The following is a 23,356-nucleotide window of genomic DNA, read 5'->3' as shown; positions in this document are numbered from 1 at the left end:
GAACCACTTCACACTTATCTGGGTTGAACTCCATCTGCCACTTCTCAACCCAGTTTTGCATCCTATCAATGTCCCGCTGCAACCTCTGACAGCCCTCCACACTATCCACAACACCTCCAACCATTGTGTCATCAGCAAACTTACTAACCCATTCCTCCACTTCCTCTCCAAGTCATTTATAAAAATCACGAAGAGAAGGATTTCCAGAACAGATCCCCGAGGCACATCACTGGTCACCAATCTCCATGCAGAATATGTCCCATCTACAACCACTCTTTGACTTCTGTGGACAAGCCAGTTCTGGATCCACAAAGCAATGTCCCCTTGGTTCCATGCCTCCTTACTTTCTCAATAAGCCTTGCATGGGGTACCTTGTCAAATGCCTTCCTGAAATCCATATACACTACATCTACTACTTTTCCTTCATCAATGTGTTTAGTCACATCCTCAAAAAATTCAATCAGGCTCGTAAGGGACGACCTGCCCTTAACCAAGCCATGCTGACTACTCCTAATCATATTATACCTCACCAAATGTTCATAAATCCTGCCTCTCAGGATCTTCTCCATCAACTTACCAACCACCGAAGTAAGACTCACCGGTCTATAATTTCCTTTCTTGAATAAAGTAACAACATTCGCAACCCTCCAATCCTCCGAGACCTCTCACATCCCCATTGATGATGCAAAGATCATCACCAGAGACTCAGTAATCTCCTCCCTCACCTCCCACACTAGCCTGGGGTACATTTTGTCTGGTCCTGGCGACTTATCCAACTTGATGCTTTCCAAAAGCTCCAGCAGATCCTTTTTCTTAATATCTACATGCTCAAGCTTTTCAGTTTGTTGCAAGTCATCACTACAATCACCAAGATCCTTTTCCAGAGTGAATACTGAAGTAAAGTATTCATTAAGTACCTCTGCTATTTCCTTCGGTTCCATACACACTTTCCCACTGACACACTTGATAAGTCCTATTCTTTCACCTGTTATCCTCTTGCTCTTCACATACTTGTAGAATGCCTTGGGGTTTTCCTTAATTCTGCCCGCCAAGGCCTTCTCATGGCCCCTTCTGGCTCTCTTAATTTCATTCTTAAGCTCCTTCCTATTAGCCTTATAATCTTCTAGATCTCTAACATTACCTAGCTCTCTGAACCTTTTGTAAGCTTTTCTTTTCTTCTTGACTAGATTTACTACATCCTTTGTACACCACGGTTCCTTTACCCTACCATAGCTTCCCTGTCTCATTGGAACGTATCTATACAGAGCTCTACACAAATACCTCCTGAATAATTGCCACATTTATTCCGTACTTTTCCCTGAGAATATGTGTTTCCAATTTAAGCCTCCAATTTCCTACCTGATCACCTCATAATTTGCCTTACTCCAATTAAGCGCTTTTCTAACTTGTCTGTTCCTATCTCTCTCCAATGCTATTGTAAAGGAGACAGAATTATGATCACTATCTCCAAAATGCTCTCCCACTGAGAGATCTGACACCTGACCAGGTTCATTTCCCAATACCAAATCAAGAACAGCCTCTCCTCTTGTAGGCTTATCTTCATACTGTGTCAAGAAGCCTTCCTGAACACACCTAACAAACTCCACCCCATCTAAAAGCCTTACTCTAGGGAGATGCCAATTGATATTTGGGAAATTAAAATCTCCCATCATGACAACTCTGTTATTATTACGCATTTCCAGGATCTGCTTCCCTTTCTGCTCCCTGATATCCCTGTTACTATTGGGCAGCCTATAAAAAACACCCAGTTGTTATTGACCCCTTCCTGTTCCAAACCTCCACCCACAGAGACCGCGTAGACAATCCCTCCATGGCGTCCACATTTTCTGCAGCCATGACACTATCTCTGATAAACAGTGCCATGCCCCTGCCTCTTTTGCCTCCTTCCCTGTCCTTTCTAGAACATCTGAAACCCAGCACTTGAAGTAACCATTCCTGTCCCTGAGCCTTCGAAATCTCTGTAAAAACAGAAGATACTGGAAACATCCCTGTCACACAGCATCTGTGGAAATAATTTTTTCCCTTTCCCTCTCTGACCTACTGAGTGTTGCCAGCATTTTTCAGCATAGATTTAAGGTGGCATATGAACCAGTCAAAGAGAAGCAATATTTTACATAGAGAGAGTCAAGATTTAGACTGCAGTGTAGAATATTTTCAAAGTTGGGTGATTCAATGGCAGATTTCAAATGGTAATTGGATAAGTATTCAAAGGAGAAAAAGTTACAGGAACATGGGGGAATAAGGCGCACCAAGGAGCTACAGACGCCAATGGTCTGAGGGTCTCCTCTGTTCTGCTATGATTTACCTACAGATTAACTGTTGGGTTTCTTGAGGTATTTTGTGAAATTTTGTGCTTACACAAGATGGAAGGAAGTATTGGCTCAGTTCATGGCGTTCCCATGATTAATGATCTGAGATGACGAACTGACACTCAGCTCTGGCTACACGTAAGCACTGTGTAAGACTACAAGCTCACACACAAGAATAGGAATAGTTAAACCTTGCACTGAGGTTTGATATGATCGTGAATTGCAATTTGAATTCATGTAAACATGGAGGAAAAGTGGATAAACTCAAAGTCACCAAGCAGTGGGAAACATGAGTGACATATTTGACTCTAATTAATCTTTTTCTGACTGCTTTCCACCCTGAAGAGCCTCTAAATTACACTGGACATTCCTCATTGCAGATCACATACTGTCTGAAGCTTGTGAAGGCTCATCACATACATCAATAGGATTTCAAGATTTTTGAGTGTACCTCAGAATCACAGAACTATGAGATGAAAAGGAAAATATCAGAGACCTTTATGTCAAGCCCTGATAAGAAAACTACAATAATATCTGTGTGTAAATATAAATTATTTTTTGCATCAGTGTGTACAGGTTTTCTGTCATTCTGAACCGTACTGAAGGTTTGTAACAATGAAAAATGCAAACGATATGTTTGCTTTCCTGAACATTTCGTGCTTTTGTTTAGGAGGCACTAAATATTGCTTCCCTACCCCACCCCCCGGCTCCCCATTCTGACAGCTCTTCACAAGGCATTCAGTACCAATGGCTGCAAAAGTGTGGGGGAACAATTTGAGTGTGACACTGCTTTTGCCTGATGCAGCACTGTCCAATGGGGGTGGTGACACTGCACTGCAAATCCTCCCTTCCATAGTGAGGGGATCCAGCTTTAACAGGCACTGTAAACCTCCTGTGACCGGGATGTAGCCATGACTGAAGTAGCCAAGGCAGCAGAACTGAAGAGACTAATAATGCATTCAGATTCTGAGTGCATGAATTAATATTCAAAATGATCCTGCAGAGTAATTTGTGTTGGTAGTGGTATATCACCCCCACCTCAAAAATATTTATAATCATAAACATTAAAACAGTATGCTTTTACTTTAGTTAGTTTTACATTAAAGTGCACTCTCTGCTCATGGAAAAACAGTTCTGTTGCATTTCAGTCAATCAATCACTATTTAAAAAACATAGCAGAAGGGAAAGATTTACCTTTCCGTCTCCCCAACAATAGAATCCCCTGCTCGCTGAAACAACAAAAGATGGAGAGAGAGAAAAAAATATTGTTAAAGCCTTTACCAGAAATGGAACAATCCCCACTTCCCACCATGAAACATTCACCGAGGCTGGTCTGACATATGGGAAATATGAGATCATAAAGTTCTGCAGGTATGAGCAATATTTATAGAAGATATGCAAGCTGAAACCCGATGAATACCTGCCTGCCATATCTACAGGCTGGCTCTCCGCACAGACATTGTTCCACTGAAGGGGGCTTGAGTTACCTGCTTTTCAGAACTTGTGACTATATTTTAAGCTTCAGGCTCTGAGCCATTCAGGTGAAGACACATGGCAGAAGCTGTGGGAGATACAGAAGGAATGAACAGGGCTCAAAAGAGTTCTTTAGTACACACAATTCAATGAGTTGACTGGTTTCCTTGATTGTAATTTCACCATTTCCTCTGAGAAGAGAGGCTGTTCATCTTTCTTGATAATACTTTGCCCAGAAAATTCCAGAACACTCATGTGGCCATGAGCCATTTTCACCGTTGGTCTTTTGATGTATACTTCTCTGTATCTTAGGTTGGAATCAAGCCACCCAGACATAAAATTCCAAGTTTGCAATGGGAGGTCAACTGAAACAAGACCCAATGGGTCTGTACTTAGGCTGGGGAAAAGGGAAGAGCAGGATTTGTGGTGAGGTAAGGCGAAAAGGAAGACACCAACATTTGTGGAAGAGATTGGAATATGAGAGAAGACAACAGTAGATGTGGAAAGGGGTTGGAAGAAGTGATTTAAGTCATTTGTGGAGGAGGTTCAGAGAAGGGAAGATGCTGCCATTTCTGGCGGGGATTGGAATGTGGGAAGTTTGACACATGTGGTAGAGATGGGTCTGTTTGGGGTAGGCAGAGTTTCAGTGGTGATGAGGAGGCATATGGGAGCCAGATGGTTCAGCTAGTTGAGTGGCATCACAACAACAACCTTGCGTTCAATGTCAATAAGGAAGAGGAGTTCATGGTCAGGTGGGGAAGATCAAACCTGGGATTATCAGGGTTCAGGTTTTTGTTCAGTACAAAGGGCAGAATTAGAATCAGAATCAGGTTTAATATCACTGGATATAATGTAAAATTTGTTGCATCAGTACATTCCAATATATAATAAAAAATCTATAAATTACGATAAGAAGAATATATATAAAAATAACTAAGTAGTGCAAAAATAGAGGAAAATACTGAAATTATAATTCAGAAATTATGATAGTAGATGGGAAGAAGCAGCTCCTGAAACGTTGATTGTGTATCTTCAGGCTTTTGATGGTAACAATGAGAAGAGGGCATTTCCTGGGTGATGGGGGGTTCTTTAATGATGTATGCCACCTTTCTGAGGCATCGCCTTTTGAAGATATCCTGGATGCGGGGGGTGGGGGGGTGCTATGTCCATTGATGGCACTGGTTGAGTTTACAGCTTCTTGCAGCCTTTTCCAATTCTGTAGTGTAGCCTCTCCATATCAGATGCTGATGCAACCAGTTACGATGCTCTCCACAGTACATCTATAGAAATTTGTGAATGTCTTTGGTGACGTAACAAGTCTCCGCAAACTCCTAATGAAATATAGCTACTGTTGCGCCTTCTTTCTAATTGCACCAATATGGTGGGCCCAAATATGTTAACACCCATGAACTTGAAACTGCTCACCCGTTCCATAGCGAATCCCTCAGTGAGTGTGTGTTACCATGACCTCCCCTTCCTGAACTCCACTATCAATTCCTGGGGCTTACTGACATTGAGTGCAATATTGTTGCTGTGACACCACCCAACCAGCTGACCTATCTCACTCCTGTATGTTCTCTCATCACCAGCTGAAATTCTTCCAACAATAATTATGTGTCAACAAATTTATAGATAAGTGTTTGAGTTGTGCCAAGCCACACAGTCATGGATGTGGAGAGAATAGAGCTGTGGGCCAAGCACGCATCCTTGAGGTGTGACAGTGTTGATTGTCTGCAAGGAGATGGTATTTCTGATCTGCACAGACTGCGATCTCCTGATGAGGAAGTCAATGGGGGAGATTCAGAGGCCCAGGTTTTGGAGCATGGTGATTATAACTAAGGGCAATATTGGGTTAAAGCTGAGCTGTTGTCGATAAACGGCAGCCTGACGTAGATATTACTATTGTCCAGGTGATCCAAGGCCAAATGGAAAGCCAGTGAAATTGCATTTGCTGTAGTCCTATTGTGGCAATAGGCAAATTGCAGTGTGTCCAGGTCCTTGCTTAGGAAGGAGTTGATTCTAGCCATGACCAACCTCTCAAAGCATTTCATCACATTAGATGTGAGTGCTACTGGGTGATACCATTGAGGAAGATCATCCTGCTCTTCTTGGGCACTGGTGTGACTGTCACCCTGTTGAAGCAGGTGGAAAAGTCTGTCTACGGTGTGAGAGATTGAAGATGTCCTTGACCACTCCTGCCAGCTGGCTGGCACACGTTTTCAGAGTCTTACCAGGTACATCATCAGAGCCTGATGCATTGTGAGGGTTCACCCTCTTGAAAGATTTTCTGATGTCAGCCTCTGTGTTAGAGATCACAGAGTCACCAGATGCACAGGTACCCTCCCTTTCAAAGTGTGCATAGAAAGGATGTAGGTAAATAATTTACTTACTTATTTATAAGTAAGTTATAGTTTACTTATGTTATTATTAATTTACTTATCCTAGTCCAGCACTGTGCTAAGAGAGCATGTTGTCCTGTGAGTGCCTAATGTGATTCACTACATGTGGGATGACAGGGGAAGTTATGTCAGGGTACAAGGATGACTCGTGCCAGAGGGTATTTGGCAGAAGGATGGCAGGGTAGCATAGTGGTTGGCACAACAGGTGACCCGGGTTCAATTCCTACTGCAGCCTGTAAGGAGTTGATACATTCTCCCCGTAACCATCTGGGTTTCCTCTGGGTGCTCTGGTTTCCTCCCACAGTCTAAGTACATAGCCGTTGGTAGGTTAATTGGCCATTGTAAATTGTCCCATGATTAGGCTTTGGCTAAATTGTGGTGGCTGGGCAGGAACGGCCTATTCCACGCTGTACCCCAATAAATGAACATATAAATAATTTTTCAAAGTGAAGTGGAACAATTCAACAATGGTCATGTTTCACTCTGAGAAAAGTAGATTTCTAATTGCATAATGCTGAAATAAAAGAAAGAAATGAGACATTTGTATTTCCAGGTAGATATGCTCTCTTTCTGCTCCTGCAAGCACTAACCTCAATTAATTTTATCCATGGTGTCTCAAGTTCCAAAGCTCTTTATGAAGAAATTGATAACCTGTTTCTTGGGCAAGGAAATGTCCTTGTTCTGACTTTTATCTATAGTACTTCATACCTAATCAAGGAATGCCTCTTGAAAAAAGTCCTTAACAAAGTGAAAGAGGAAGGCTAATTAAACTGTCGATGGTCACAGACACAAATTATGCAAGCTCTGAGCTAACAAGATAATTAAAGCTAATACACGCAAACATGTATAAACACACATCCTTCATCTAAAGGGAGAAACCAGAGAGGCTGCAGTTTTCTCTGGGCTGATTAAATCCTCACTACAATTGAATGACATTTTTTATAAAGGTCATATGACCTCTAGAGTACACAAGGACCCTTAGTTAGAAGGCATGACGTTTGTGACTGTCATTTGCAATGGTCTGAAAATCAGATTGCCAGGGTTCCTTTTCCCACTATTTTTAAAGAAGTCATAACCCACTGATTTCAAATCGATTAACCCCTTTGTGGACAATAACTAGCTTTCAAGTTAATACTGAGATTGTATATGCTGTAAAGGGATGTACAAAAAATATTCAAAGTCAGACGAACACCAATGAGATTTGTCAAAACTCATTCAGCAGAGAATGATATGGGTAAATCCCTGATCTTCTTCTAGGTGTCCCTCAGCATCAAGGATGACTTGCATCCACTCCCATATTGTGAGAGACAGATGAGGCCAATGGCAGACTATTCCACAGATGGTGTAGGTGGTAGATCAGTTGCTGAATGGGTGGATGGTGTGTGAGGGGGTGCACCCCCTTTCCAGTGCTTATGCAGGACTCCCAGTGCACAAAGATTCCTAAATGGTCCCTTTCCAGGTTGAATGGTCGTGGGCCTGAGGTTCTCAGGAGTCAATAGGAATGTTAAACCTTTTCAAAGAAGCTTTGAACACACCGTTGAGCTGTTTTCTTTGTCAGCCTAGTAATCTCAAGCTCTACAGAGCTGCAGATTGCGTGTCTGTTTAGGAAGCTAGAGTTGGGCATGTTATTGACAATTCTAATGAACCATCATACTCTTTTGGCTATGAGAATGGAGGATCTATTCTGCAGTATTGTCTTATCTCAACTAACCATCCATTTAAGCATGGTGTATCAGACTTAAAGGTTAGAATGGTACTGACTGTGATAAACCACAATCATATAACATCAGTTACTGTGAATAATCACACATTTTATATTCATACATTGAGACCAAGAGCCCAACTTCCTTTTCATTTACACATTAGAACTTTCGTTTGGACAACACTACAAAGATTGGGAAAGGCGAATGAAATTGCACAAACTGAAATGAATGAAGTTCTTAATGTAATTTAGGCAATAGAGTATTATGAGTTCATGCAACAACCCATCATAAAGCACCAATTCAAAACTGAGCAATCAACGTAATTATTTTCAAAAATGGATAGTTTATTTATAATTTACTTATTAAGCTGACATCCGAGTCCAACATTGTGCTACGAGGAGCGTGTTATCTTACGAGTGCCCAATGTGCTCTAGTAATTCACTCCATGTGGGACACCTGAGGAAATTATTTGTGTAAGGATGACTCGTGACAGAAGGCAGCTGGCAGAAGAGTGGCACAGTAGCATAATGGTTAGCACAACGCTCTACAGTACCAGTGAACCTGGTTCAATTCCTGCCACTGTCTATAAGGAGTTAGCACATTTTCCCCATGACCGCATGGATTTCTTCCAGATGCCAAACAGAAATCATTTCACATTCTTTTTGAGCCTTTGATCTGCTGTGGTTGCTGAGGCCATTAGTTACCTGTGTAAGTGTAGTAATGGAATATTGTATTACAGACAGTTCCTCCGCATACAAGTGTAGCGATGGAATATTGTATTACAGACAGTTCCTCCGCATACAAGTGTAGCGATGGAATATTGTATTACAGACATTTCCTCCGCATACAAGTGTAGAGATGGAATATTGTATTACAGACAGTTCCTCCGCATATTTCTCTCATGTGTCTCAAAGTCACCATTGCTCACACACACATAAAATAACCATATCACTTTCTTCCTCAGCCTGAAACTTGTAAATGTCCCCACATCAAAAGATTAATTTTCTCAGCACTGTGACTTAACTATAAATAATCGTCATTCCTGTCTTAATGCATGGCACACCAAATGAATCAGACAGAATAAAGGGTTTACAAAACATTCCTATTGAAATACACCAATTTTAATATTATAAAATATAATCTTGTATGAGACAATTTTGGTGGTTTATTTTAATTATTGTTTTGATAACTTATCTCCTAATAACATATAATTCCATATAGAATCATAGAAAAGCACAGTACATGAACAGGACCTTTGGCCCATCTAGTCTGTGCCAAACCACTTAAACTGCCTACTCCCATCGACCTCCCACCGGGACCATAGCACTCCATACTTCTACCATCCATGTACTTATTCAAACTTCTCCTAAACATTGAAATTGAGCTTATATGCACCACTTGTGCTGGTGGCTCATTCCACACTTTCACAACCCTCAGAATGAAGAAGTTTCCCCACATGTTCCCCTTAAACGTTTCATCTTTCATCCTTAACCCATGACCTCTAGTTGCAGACCCATCCAAACTCAGTTGAAAAAATCTGCTTGCACTTACCCTATCTATACCACTCATCATTTTGTATACCTCTATCAAATCTCCTCTAAATTTTTTACGTTCCAAGGAATAAAGTCCCAATCTAAGTAATCTTTCCTTATAACTCAGGTCCTCCTGACCTGGCAATATCCTCAATAAATCTGCTTTAAGAATACACAATTACAAATAAATGGTACTAATTATGGTAGTGGTGTTATGATTCATTGGATGTCCATTGGCCAGATTTTCCATTCAGTGTGCAACACTTTTAACATTTATTTTAAATGCCCAAGATCTTAAGGCACAAACTAACGGAGATGGGAGTAGACTCTCACATGGTGGATTGGATAGTGGACTACTTGACAGATAGACCTCAGTATGTGCGGTTGGGAGACTGTAGGTCTGACACGGTGGTCAGCAGCACAGGAGCGCCGCAGGGAACCGTACTCTCTCCGGTCCTGTTCACCCTGTACACATCAGACTTCCAATATAACTCGGAGTCCTGCCATGTGCAGAAGTTCGCTGATGACACGGCCATAGTGGGGTGTGTCAGGAATGGACAGGAGGAGGAGTATAGGAAACTGATACAGGACTTTGTGATATGGTGCAACTCAAACTACCTGCGTCTCAATATCACCAAGACCAAGGAGATGGTGGTGGACTTTAGGAGATCTAGGCCTCATATGGAGCCAGTGATCATTAATGGAGAATGTGTGGAGCAGGTTAAGACCTACAAGTATCTGGGAGTACAGTTAGATGAGAAGCTAGACTGGACTGCCAACACAGATGCCTTGTGCAGGAAGGCACAGAGTCGACTGTACTTCCTAAGAAGGTTGGCGTCATTCAATGTCTGTAGTGAGATGCTGAAGATGTTCTATAGGTCAGTTGTGGAGAGCGCCCTCTTCTTTGTGGTGGCGTGTTGGGGAGGAAGCATTAAGAAGAGGGACGCCTCACGTCTTAATAAGCTGGTAAGGAAGGCGGGCTCTGTCGTGGGCAAAGTACTGGAGAGTTTAACATCGGTAGCTGAGCGAAGGGCGCTGAGTAGGCTACGGTCAATTATGGATAACTCTGAACATCCTCTACATAGCACCATCCAGAGACAGAGAAGCAGTTTCAGCGACAGGTTACTGTCGATGCAATGCTCCTCAGACAGGATGAAGAGGTCAATACTCCCCAATGCCATTAGGCTTTACAATTCAACCGCCAGGACTTAAGAACTTTTTAAAAGCTATTATTAATGCTTTTTGAGATAGTGATTTAGATGCATATCATATTTTTTACTGAGTTAAGTATTGTATGTAATTAGTTTTGCTACAACAAGTGTATGGGACATTGGAAAAAAGTTGAATTTCCCCATGGGGATGAATAAAGTATCTATCTATCTATCTATCTATCTTTATGGTCCATGTGGAGAAGGCCAGTGATATATCATTTTGCAACCAAACAATGGTCTTCTCAAATTGAACAGAATTTGTATTCCATTTTTTTTGGAATAAATACAGTTCAGTATCTTTGTATAAACTTAATCAACATATCAGCCATTGAATTTTAATTTAAAGAAACACACATACTGTAGGTAACATGAATGTAATGATATAGGATAAAGAACAGAATTTCACAGGGAAAGACCCCTTGGCTGACGATGTCTATGCCAAGCGTACTGTCAAATAAAATAATCCCATATGCCCACATCTGGTCAGAATCCTTTCAAAGCCTGCCTCCACATGTGACTGAATAAACATTTATTAAACTCTGCTCCTACAATATATTGTATCTATTTCTCCTGGTTTCAAGTTCCAGGAACCTACCACTCACTGTGAAATAAAACTTGCCTCCTTTCAGCCTCCTGCCATAAAGCTACACCTTCAGGTATTTGACATTTCTACCCCAGGGAAAAAGGCTGATTATCTACCCTACCCTACCTATGTATTTCATAGATTTCTGTACTTTTATCAGGTAACCCCTCAGCTTCTGTCACTCCAGGTAAAATAATCCATGCTCGTCCAACCTCCCTTTGGAGATATTACTCTCTGAAGATGTTTGCCTATCGGAGCCATTTTCTGGAGAATTTCTGGATACGTAGCAACTGAGGGAGGGGCTTTTGAAGGTACTATGTTTGTGACAGTTTTGTGTGTGGGGACCCTGGGTGTGTGTCTTTTTCACTGGGGATATTTGTCAGTTTTGGTGGAGGTCTTGTATATTTATCATTTCAATGGAGTCCTGTATATTTGTCAGCTGTGCTGGGGTCCTGGTTAGGATGCAGTCCTCCCTGCCGAGGACCTTGTCTGTGTATTAACTTCAGCGGAGGCTTCCAAGAGGGTATCAATCGGTTCAGGTGGTGCTATACTGGAGTCTGAACAGTAAAATACTTCTCCTGCACAGATAGCTAGTGCTTTAATATTTCTCATTTCAGATTCATACTTAGCTCTGATCAATAAAAGAAGATTCCTTCATCTGAATAACTTGCATTAAATGGTGCAAGAGATTCCCGATGAAATTATATGAAACAGTATATTCTTGTCCAATGCTGTATGACCACAGTTATTTGCAAACTGTAACAAAATTACTATGGGTATCAATGTTGGCCATTATGGGGTTTTGATTACTTTCATGCAATGGGACAGTATTTCTCCTACACTACACCCTCGGTATTATTTAGTAGGATAAATACACCAAAAGTCTGCACGTCTCCATTTCTCTTTATATTTACACTCAGTTCAATGCTGTCACATTACACACCAGATCTGTAAGATCGGTAATTTGCATTATTAGGCCAAATAGAAACCTCACGCCTATTATGGTTGATCTGTACTTGAAGCATACACTGATCTTGATTTGTTGCTATTCAATGATCTTCATATCTTTGCTGAACAAAATCTTTCAATTTCAGTGTCACCATTTACAATTAATCTATCAGCAGCAGCTTTCTAGGGTAAGGATGTTCAAATTTCTACTCTTCCCATAAAAAAGAGTTTTCCAGAAGAAATCCATGCAAAAATAAGACACTAAGAACCTGAGCCACAAGTTTGGAAGAGTCTTGGTGTCGACACTTCATTCTGGATTAACTGATGTCTCCTTGAGTCTTTATCACCCCATCTCAATGTAACCCTGAAAGCACTTGTCCACATCCCAGGTCTGCAGTGAAATCGGACTCCCCTGTTGCTGTTCAGTTAGATGAGGACTCGTAGTTTGCCAAGAATAGTGTGAATTCCAGTCTCCTGCTCAGCTGACTGTTGGTCCCAGCACATCTTTCCTGTGCCAGGAGAATTCACAGAGTCTAATGGGACAGTTGCAACCTGTGCGGACTTCCCAGCTGAGCTGGCGGCAGATGAAACTTGTACAGCAGTCGCACTGAAATGAATGGGAGGACTTGGCAGCTGAGCTCTATATGTGATTTAATTCATTTGGGTGTGGCTGGTACAAAGGAGCAGTTGGGTCCAGGTGTGATCCTCACTTCCAGTGATATCTGCGTGGAGACTTTATGTTCTCCCTGTTCGGGCGTGGATTTCTTCCAAGTACTCTGGTTTCTTCCCATATCTGCTTGTAGATTAACGACTATTGTAAATTACCCCTACTGTGGGAATGAGTGATAGAATCAGGGGAGAGTTGATACAAATGTGAGTGTAATCAAATAGGTTAGGGTTGGAATAGTGTAAAAGTGTCTGGTTAATAGTCAGTACGGACTTGGTGGGCTTGTTCTCTTTGATTTGCATCTGCGAATGTGGGTGAGGCCTTGGTTTATTGGTTTGCCTGAAAGAAGGCACCTTTGACTGTGTAGCACTCCACTGGAGTGTCAGTCTTAATTTCAAATTAATTGCTCTTGCGTGCACAGCTTTCGGAGTGAGAATGCCACTCACACAGCCAAGGTTGACTCTTTTACCACAATGGTATTGAGGTTACAAAGAGAGTGGTTATCACCAACACTCTACTATTTGGTCTCCTGTTTTAGGATAGGGATGATCTTCCATCTGCATGATAGTCAGGACAAAAATCAGTCTGGATTCATTCAACTGAAACGACACAATGAGATGAAATGCAGAGGGGGAGCAACTGAGGGCATCTGTAGAGGGTTGATCTTCTTAGCCTCCTTGATCTTCACTCATCCTTGTGAGGAAAATAGAAGATATGTGCAAGTTCTGGAACCAAACTGAAATGTTGCAATATTTCTTGTTAATTTATTTTTAAAGGCATTTTAGATATTTATTCCATTTCCACAGAAGTTAAATGTATAAATAAGGGGTGAGAGAATGAGATGTTCTGTAGCCAAAGTGGGCAGTTAATAAATTTCCCAGTTCTGTCTAGCGGTGAATCTCTCACCTGACAACTCACTCTAAGTGCATACATTATTTATTTTAATTTTGCCTCCATTGTCAGATACCAGAGAAATGCCAGGATCTAATACCTTACACACTCAAAATGCACAAACTTCAGAAAATAATGGCTGGTTCTGGTAAAAGTAGGGGAAAATCTCTCCGCATAAAATTAAATGGATGAAAGTAATTTTGTCCAGTAATCATTGTGCTTGGATTTCTGACGTGCTTGGACTCTACTGAAAGATGAGTCCTGAGGAATACTTAATCAAGACATTTATTCTCATGCATTAACAAAATTGGATTCCTGACAGAAGAAATCATCCCCTTCTGACATACGCAATTTTCTGTTCTAGCTGAATTTCCATTCATATTGAAGACCATAAAACATAGGAGCAGAATTAGGCCATTCAGCCCATCGAAACGTTCCACCATTCCATTATGGCTGATCCCGGATCACGAGTTGTTTATGTCAGAACACCCACAGCCAGGAACAGAAATCTGAATGGAGTTTATGACACTACAGATCGATTTCCTCCATATGTCGATGATAAGCTGCAGGTACTTTCCATAAAAATAGTTTAATTAAAGAAAGTAGAATCAGTTCTTTTGTAATTCATGCCTTTTCACATCGTTTTTTTAAATAGTTAAGTTTCACAGGGGTTGCTAGGGAAGTCTCTTTATTTACAGCTGTAATATCGTCACATCATAAAGATGGATTTAAAGATGAAACAAAACAAAAGCAGTACATTGCACGTGAGAGAAAATAGGATCATTTTCTTGTTTTCTGAAATAGTTCTGAGTTTAGAAGTAAAACTCATTGATACTGATCCATCAGTACCACCACCACCATCAAAAGTTTTAGGGCTGACAGGCAATGCACAGTCCTTACAGGCAGTTTGTTAAAGCAATGGCAATTGGAAATACTAAATGCCAGATGTTATTTATTTCAGAAGTATATAAACTGGTCATTAAAAATATACACCAGAAAATAAAAGTTATGGGGCTTCACCTTGTTGAAGAGCCTTTCTCAAAGTGAGTGTCAAAAGCCCCCTTCCTCTTACAATTCCTTTTCTCCCCACTTCTCAAAGAAGGGATCACTCCCGACTGCAGGAATCTGGGTACTGTTCTCTAATCAGCTGCCCCTGTTCAGTCTATAGCAGGAGCAGAGCTTTACGAAGTTTACTTTTCTAAGGCTCCGGGTTCTTAAGCAGACCTTAAAATTCTGGCCAATGATGCCCTGATAGATCTAACAGAAGAAATTGGGCAAGAGAGCAAAGTTCCTAAGATTTTTAATTTTCCAGCATAGTTGTCATGCATTGGTGCTTTTCCCCATCTCTGCAGCATATGCCTCATTCTATTAAAAATACTTATTGCGGTTTTGCTAAGGCTGTGTTATTCAGCAGCGCAATTTTGAAACACAGGCAGGCCACCATGACAACTTGTGCCAAAAGATTGATGCAAAAAAAACCAATGAGACAGAAGAGAAGAGGGGTCCCACTCTCACGTCATTGATGAAATCTAGACAGGTCTTCCAGGAGAAGCTACAAGACTGACTGGGAGGAAAGAACGTGGGGACTCAATTATTGAGTGACACTCCCTGAGTATGAAGCAGAGCGGGAATACATTGTATGACCTGATCCAAAATGCTGATTTCAACCCTTTACATCTTACACTTGCTGCTGCCGTGTCATCATTAACACCACACTATAATCTCTTATACGAAGCTTTCCCTGACAGCCTGATACTGATACCGCACTCTCTTTCCCCACTTTCTCCAATTACACACAATCATCTTGCAACCATCTTTTGGGTTCATTTCAATGGTTCGATTCCTTACTTTACAGGCCATGTTCACACAGAGTCACAATGGTCAAATAAAGATTGCATTTTGTTGTCGAACCATGAACTGTGAGTTTGCCGTGTGAGTCGGTGGTAGGCCAATGTTAGAAGGGCAGAATACTTCTCAGTGGAAACACACAGATGCTTCATTGCAGCCCAAAGAAAACTGACAGTTGCCCTCTGGGAGGTGTTTGTCAAGATTGTCAGGTTTTGAGATGCTATTGTGACAGTGTGTGGGCTACAGCAGATCCGCACTCTGTTACCTACCCAGTCTTATGTGAGCGCCAGTGGCATTGCCAGGATTCAATGCCTTGTCCTCAGCATGTCATGGTATCAAGATACAGAGCTTGGACTGTTAAATCCACTTTGGAAAGCTGGCAATGTAATACACACTAGGGTTTATAACATTGATTACTATTGAAACAGGAAGTTTCATTTACTGTATATTAATTTATTGTATTTTCACTTACTTTGTTGTAAAAAGTAAAAGGCCTTTAAAACTCAGTAACTACTAACTTCTATTTAATCAGAAAAAACACTTTTGTTTAAAATTTCCCTTCTAACTGCAAAAAAAATGATGAAGCATTATATGGAATTGTTCAATGGAGAGGGATAAGTGCATTATGAAATTTTTAAATTTTGCAGTCAAGCACCAGATTAATTCTTCTCAACATGAAGTTGGATGGCAACTTATTGAAACAAATACCCAGTCATTTGTTGCATCATAATAAGTGCTGTTATTAACTTTCTGGGCTGAACGGACTGACCATTGTCAAAAATGGGTACAATTGTCTCCCATTGTACAGAGGTGCAGAAAATTATCTATGCTTCCTTATCGGAAATATAAACATTTCTAATGAAACCTTTGGGCGCTGATTCTGATTATGAAACATAGACCATCAGGAATTGTCTCCAACTCGGAGTCTGGATTTCAAAGCTGACTCATGGATCAACCTCACAATTGACTTATTACTAAAGAAGCAGGTGTTACTCTACTTGTCATACTCTAAATGGAGCAAAAACATGTACCATCACATCTCATACCACATTTGAACAGTCCTTTATTATTGCTACACTATGCCTACAGAGATCCGAAGATCAGAATCAATTGGTCTATGAGACATCAGACTGGCTTCAATTCCAATACTCTCCCATCCTTATAGTTGTCTCCTTACACAAAGCTGAGAAGGGCCTCCTTTGGGAACACTGAACAAGTCAGGTGGCATCTGCAGCCCTACACAATTCAGTTTCTGAGGCTGTGACAGCCTGAATCCAAAGGAAACTGACAGTGTCACAAATCCTTGTGCTTAAAGGGGAAACAGAGCAGTCACCTGTCTCAGGATAAAGCACCAACAACCTCAGCAATGCTATGGTGAGCGGTAAACTATAAGATACCAGCAACTGGCTAGGCTGGTGAGCAAGCTAGCGATCTTGAGCTCAGTGGTTAAAACAGAGCAGACACTGGGAGTAGTCTGTTCCTGAGGACACAAAAGCTACAGTTCTCTGTCACAACTGCTTTGGTAAACCTTAGTTTCCATTAGAACCAGTCCACAGAGAAATAGAGTTGCCCACTGAATTGTCAGCTGTGAGATATTCAATACTATTTCACTCAGTCTTTATGGGTATCCGACCAGTGCATTTGGTCCAGTTCTATTCCTTCCAGTAACACAAGACTTGCACCCAGTGGCATCTGCTGCAAGTACAGTAAACATCAAGTCCCAACATGCAGTGTAACACAATGGGAACATCGGTGGTGAGTGAAATAAAAGAACAACAGCAGTTTGCCCTGAGAGTTCCGTGAAGCAATTGCATAATGAGAGAATTCAAGTGCCATTTTACATACTGCCAGTGCAGAGTGAACAGTATTATAAACCATGATGACAAATGATAGACCTGTTTCAGAACAACATGAATGAATTTCAGCAGAAGAACTTCAGACACCACTAACTACTCACATGCATGGGGATTCTATTACAGAATGGTGAGCTTCTTTTGGTAGCAGGGTAAAGTGCATTAAGTTGGAATTCAGAAAATTAGTTTCTTCAGTGAAAAGCAGAGACATGGCAGCTTTAGCAAAAGACAAAGTTCTGACAGAGTCCGCAAACCAAGAAGGAAAAGAGCAGAGATGCAATATTCTTTGTGAGAACTAGCGTGACAATCCATATCACTGCTGGGGTCACTTGTATGAAACATTCTTTACTATAGCCAGATGACCAAATACAGTTAAAATCTGATAATCCACTCCCCATTGTCTGGATGTCCTAATGGTCTAGCATCTAGTGCACTGTGTGCCTTTTGCTGCACCCTTTTAAACGTGCCAGGGCTCCGTCTTCTGACATCTCTTTGAATCCAAGGATGCAGTTTCCCATATTAATCTTACTAGGTCTTCTCCGGCACGTTGCCCTTAAACTTATTGGGTTCTATGGAAAATTTATTACCCATTTGGTAACATCTTAAAAAGGATTGAATTAAAAGTGTCAGCATATTAAAACTAATAGTCTGAAAATCTGCCAGTTCACCACCATTAAAGTCCCAAGATCGCTGGTTATCAGAGTTTTACTGTATTGATTCCTATTGCCTAATTTCTAAATCACATATACTAGAAAATACTAGCAATCTATTTTGGATTTAAAATTGAAAACACTTAATGGCATCCGAAAAAAAATTCCTTTTACAATCCAGAGAAATATCATTTGTGATCTATGTCTTTGCTTGAAATTCTTATTGACCAATTATTATTTATACTGGACTCAACAGCAGTATAACTATTAATAAAGAGTGTACTGTCTGTTAATAACAATAGATATTATTAATAATGTCCCACCCTACCCCAACCATCTCCTGTGGCTATCTTTAATTTGAGCTGTGCTGTTCATTATCTGACACTCTGTCGACAGAGATCTTGTCCAGATCAAGCAACTGAAACTCCAAGAATCTTACACCACCCATCCCTGTTAGCTCAACACACCACCCTGTCAAGATCTTCTTATGATCAACTTACAGTTTATACATTCCAGATATAGTCATTTGGGTTTACATGTAGGTTGACAGGGACAAAGGGAACTGTAGTGTACTTCAGTAATATTTGATTAATATTGCAAATATATTGATTGATTAAGCATTTTTTTGTTTGTTTACGGAATCCATTATGGGCTACATGTAAGAAGTATGTGAATAGCATACACTATTACATCACCAAGTTATATGTGAGCACCTCACTTTAAAAAAGGGAATATAAAAAACAAAATAGACCAGTATCTCAGCTCCTGTATTAGTTTCTGGAGTTACAAAACATAACAGTGGTGACAGGGGCATTTTGATATGAACCCAAGACGATTACCTATCTGTTGAAGCACAGCATGTTTTTCTTCAGAAGGGGAATGGGATGTTCGAGTTTAAAAAAAGGCAGAAAACAGATGAAAATAACAAGAAACATGTATGGGTTCATACAATGTGAGATCCAGGTGATAATAATAATATATAAACAAAATTGCAGAAATGACTGGCTACATCAGAACAAACAACTGGACAATATACACTGAACAAACTGAGCAATAATTTGAAGCAAACTAAGTAGCTGATGTAAAAAGAGTGCCAGTGTTGCTAAGTGCAATGAGTGGAAAAGCATACAGTTTGCATCGAAGTTTATCTGTTCCAACCAAACCAACCAAAATGAGCTTTGCTGATATCATGCAAGCAATGCAGGCACATTTAGAACTGAAAGCATTGTTGATTGCAGAACACTTTGGGTTTCATAAATAGAATCAGAAGGGAGTCCATTTCAGCATATGTGGCTGAACTGAAGAAGTTGTCTGCGCATTGTCAGTTCAGTAATGGGTTTAATAATTCACTGAGAGATTGTTTAGTTTGTGGAATCTTGTAAGAAAGAATTCCTAACTGAAGTACACCACAAATTGAAAAGAGCAGTTGAAATCGCTGTATCAATAGAAACAGCAGCCAGAGATAGAACTGAGTTGTAGACAGGAATGAAAGTGAGCTGGAACAAAATCAAAATGTCTAAACAGAAACCTGCCTGGCTGAACAAACTATGTTACTGTTGTAGCAGGGCTCACAGACATTAGACCAATGCAGGCGCAAATGTGAAACTTGCAGAAAATGCAACAAAGTAGGATACATACAAAAACCATGTTGGACAGACAAAAATAGACTGCACTGGGAAGACATAAAGATAAGAAGACAAGTTTCAGTTTCAAAAAGGGTCAGGTTTAAAATAATCTGCATGCTATTGATGAAAAATCTGATAATGATGAGAGTGACACAGAACTGGACATCATTGAGAATTACAATGTGAAAACTAACAAGGTGAACTTCACCTTGACGGAGGTTGCCTTATGTGGGGATTGAAAGTTGTTGCACTATCCAAACTGAGAGCTAAAGTATTGGAGGAGCTAAATGCAGGTCATCTGGGTGTGGTCAAAAGCTTTGTCTGGGTGGCCTGGAATAGATTAACAGATTAAGCAACTTGTTTGGGATGCCAACACATCCAGTTGATACCAAGAACAGTGCCTCTCAGTATGTGGGAATGGCTTGCATAGCCCTGGCAAGAGGATTCATGTGGATTTTGCTGGACCATTCATGAACACAAATATCCTGGTAGTATTGGGTGCAGCTACATAGTAGACAGAAGTGTTCCCAACAGCCTCACACACTATTAATGTGTTGAGAAGCCTCTTCACAAGGACTGGTGTTCCAGAGCATTTGGCCAGTGACAATGGGCCACAGTTTGTTGCAAAACAGTTTCAGTCACTCCTAAAAACGGATGGAATAAGCACTATACCACCCAGCTACAAATGGTTTGATGGAAAAGTTTGTCCAGAGTCTAAAGAATGCACTGTGAGCAATGTCAGAATCAAAAGCTCGGCAATTTCCTCTTAGAACTTTTGGCAAATTGGAGTGATCCAATTCGCTCCTCAGGCGGGATTCGATATGCTTCCTCACCAACCTCTGAAAGCACCGTCACAGTGCTACTGGATGATCGTGGCTGAGGCAGGTACAACAATATAATTTAATAAGCACTTGGGTTGGTACATGGAGGGGTGGACCTTGAAGGATAGGGCCCAGATGTAGGAAATGGGGACTAGTTGAACTGAAGGGACTGTATTCATACTGTATTGCTGTCTGCCTACGATCATGGGAGAATGGCAAGGTACACGGTAACCACGCTGGGAGCAGGTCCTAATAAAAAGGATTAAATGGCAGTCAATAAACTCTTAAGTCAGGGGAGAGTTCAGAGGGAAATGGTAGTTTTGATACTCATTCTAAAGTGAATACCACTCATCAGCTTCTCAAAGGCTTTTAGGGATAGGCAGTAAATCCCGGCTTTGCCAACAACGCCTATTCATCTAACGATGAATCATGCAGAGAAAGCCACAAATGAAACCTTAAGCATGATGGGTAAAGGGAAATCTAAATGATGTAATGGAATTAATGCAGGGAAGAAAAGAATGTGCAAATAAAATATTCAGTTAGAATAGCATGCAATCTGCACGTTCTTTACAAAAGTAGAATATATAGAGAAAAAATCAAATGCGTTACAGACATAAAATCAGCTTGATGGTCGTTGCTGAGACATGGCTACTCAATCAGGTGTGGAAACAAAAGATTCAAGGAAAGTTGAGCCAAAGAAAATGGTAGAGAGAAAGGAGTATCCTCAATCAAAATGAAATGGGTGATGAAGAAAACTGAGGCCTAAGTAATTCAGGGTAGAATTAAGGAACATTAAATATCAGTCTTGAGTAAGAAGTGTACACAGGCTCTCAAGTAACAGCTGTAAAATAGCGTAATGCATAAATGCAAACATAGGTAAATATGCTGAATTTAATGAATGATTTGGATGTGCAAATAAACTAAAGTAAGAAAGATCATAAATTCATGTTGTATGTACAGGGTAGTTTTCTGGAATTACATGTTCGGCACAGCTTCGTGGGCCAAAGGGCCTGTATTGTGCTGTAGGTTTTCTATGCTTCTATGTCCTATAACTAGCAAGGGAGGTGGCACATTATATTTAGAAGTGAGTAGCCAGACACATTTAGCTAATAGTGATCATGAGATGACTGAGTCCCATCTGTTATTTGAAGGAGATGAACACAAAAATTGTAATGAAGCAGACATTGTCCACAATAAAATTATCAAATCTGAGAATGCCTAAACCCACTATAGACCAATAACTTTACTGTGATGCTGAAGTAATTTATAGTTAGAAGGGACGTGAACTTTGTTTCTGTGGACAACTGAAGAAGAAAAGTACGGGCTAAGGTCAAAGACAAGGATTCAAAGAACAGAACAAGATGACAAAATAGCTAGAGTTATAAAAGAAATGCACAAAAATAATCCTTTTAGGGATACTGTTAACAAAAGCAAATATAACATTACATTCCCAGTGAAAAACAATGATGGATGGAAATTACAGACAGGTAACAGGATTATTATAAGTGTACTAGGGAAAGGACATACATGGTGAGTGATTACTTAACAGGAATATTGTAGTAGAAGAGGTGAGTAGCATCTTAGACATCATGAAAAAATTGATATTAGATGAGCTTTCCAAAGTTAACATACAAATTAACTGAAGAAAATGATCATGGCATCTTCAAAAAACAGATCACCAATATCATAACTTTCCACCACAGGATTTTAAAGGTAGGATGTGAAAATAATTGAGCTTTCTATTAATAATTCTCTTTAACCTAGGAACCACGCTTTAGGTTTTGAAAATTCCATTTATAAGTGCATTTGTTGAAATTAAGAGAGGGAAACCAGGCTATTATGGATAATTGGACCCACATCTGTAGCTGAGCTATTACTTGAATCTGTGAGATCAATATCTGTTATCAGAATCGATACAGAAAGTAATGACTTTCAAAATTTTCATTTGATCAGAGAAAGCAAGAATTAATTGATTTGATAAGAGAAACCATGGATGAGGCTTTCAGCTATACCTGAATTCAGTGAAATTGTGGGCAAGTTATTAAGATGGCTGGACAATGGGAGTCAGAAAGTGTTGATAATGGACAAGTAGTTAAATAGGCAGAATGTGACCAGAGATTCTTCAGAATGTGTTGGAACCTCATATTCAGCATATTTATGAACGACTTTGTTCATGGGACTCAAAGCCATGTGCCTAAAATTTTTGTTGGCATGAAGAATATGCCATTGTAAACAATAAACTGCTGGAGAAAATCATTGTCAGGCAGCTTCTGTGAAGGGAAATGGACAGTTGATGTTTTGGTCAAGTTCCTCATCTAGACTGAAAAAGTAGAGCAGAGATAACCAATATAAAGAGGTGAGGGGGTGGAGTAGAGCAAGATCTGGTGAAAGAGAGAGAGAGGAGAGAGGAGAGAGAGAGGAGAGAGAAAGAGAGAGGAGAGAAAGAGAAAGAGAGAGATAGAGAGATAGATAGATAGCGAGAGAGAGAGAATCATTCTAAAATTAGTTCATCCATTGCACTTCCCTCAGAAGCTTTTAAAGCCTTGCCTTCCATAATCCAATTTCTTTGATTTCCGATTTAAAATTTAGCACTAACTGGAAATTGCTCAGAGCTGACATAGAATTGACAGATACCGAAACCAACTGTCCTATTTTTGTTATACTTCTTAGATTCAAATTAAACTCTGCCTGCCTCTTCTGAGGTCTGTCAACATTGAAATCATGTTGCTTGCCTGTCCCAGTGCATCCTGAGGGCTAGGACAAGCTTTGCAGACTAACATATCAATGGTGGATGTTGCTGATGATAATCAACCAAGTAATAA

At 40.3% G+C, this 23,356-nt stretch overlaps 1 protein-coding gene across 2 annotated transcripts in view; it reads right to left on the bottom strand.

The window, feature by feature from the left end:
- Nucleotides 1-23,356, bottom strand: part of LOC140734522 (connector enhancer of kinase suppressor of ras 2) — a 1,506,781-nt gene that overhangs the window by 133,631 nt on the left and 1,349,794 nt on the right. For both annotated transcript variants that reach the window (XR_012100554.1, XM_073058598.1), the window contains exon 13: nucleotides 3,525-3,559. Coding sequence is in view for 1 of the 2 variants with exons in the window: in XM_073058598.1 (XP_072914699.1) it covers nucleotides 3,525-3,559 (35 nt within the window). In the remaining variant the exon portion in view is untranslated. The remainder of the gene's footprint in view (nucleotides 1-3,524; nucleotides 3,560-23,356) is intronic.

Source organism: Hemitrygon akajei, chromosome 10, assembly GCF_048418815.1.
Source record: "Hemitrygon akajei chromosome 10, sHemAka1.3, whole genome shotgun sequence".
NCBI lineage: Eukaryota > Metazoa > Chordata > Chondrichthyes > Myliobatiformes > Dasyatidae > Hemitrygon > Hemitrygon akajei.
This window is presented reverse-complemented; position numbering and strand designations above follow the sequence as displayed.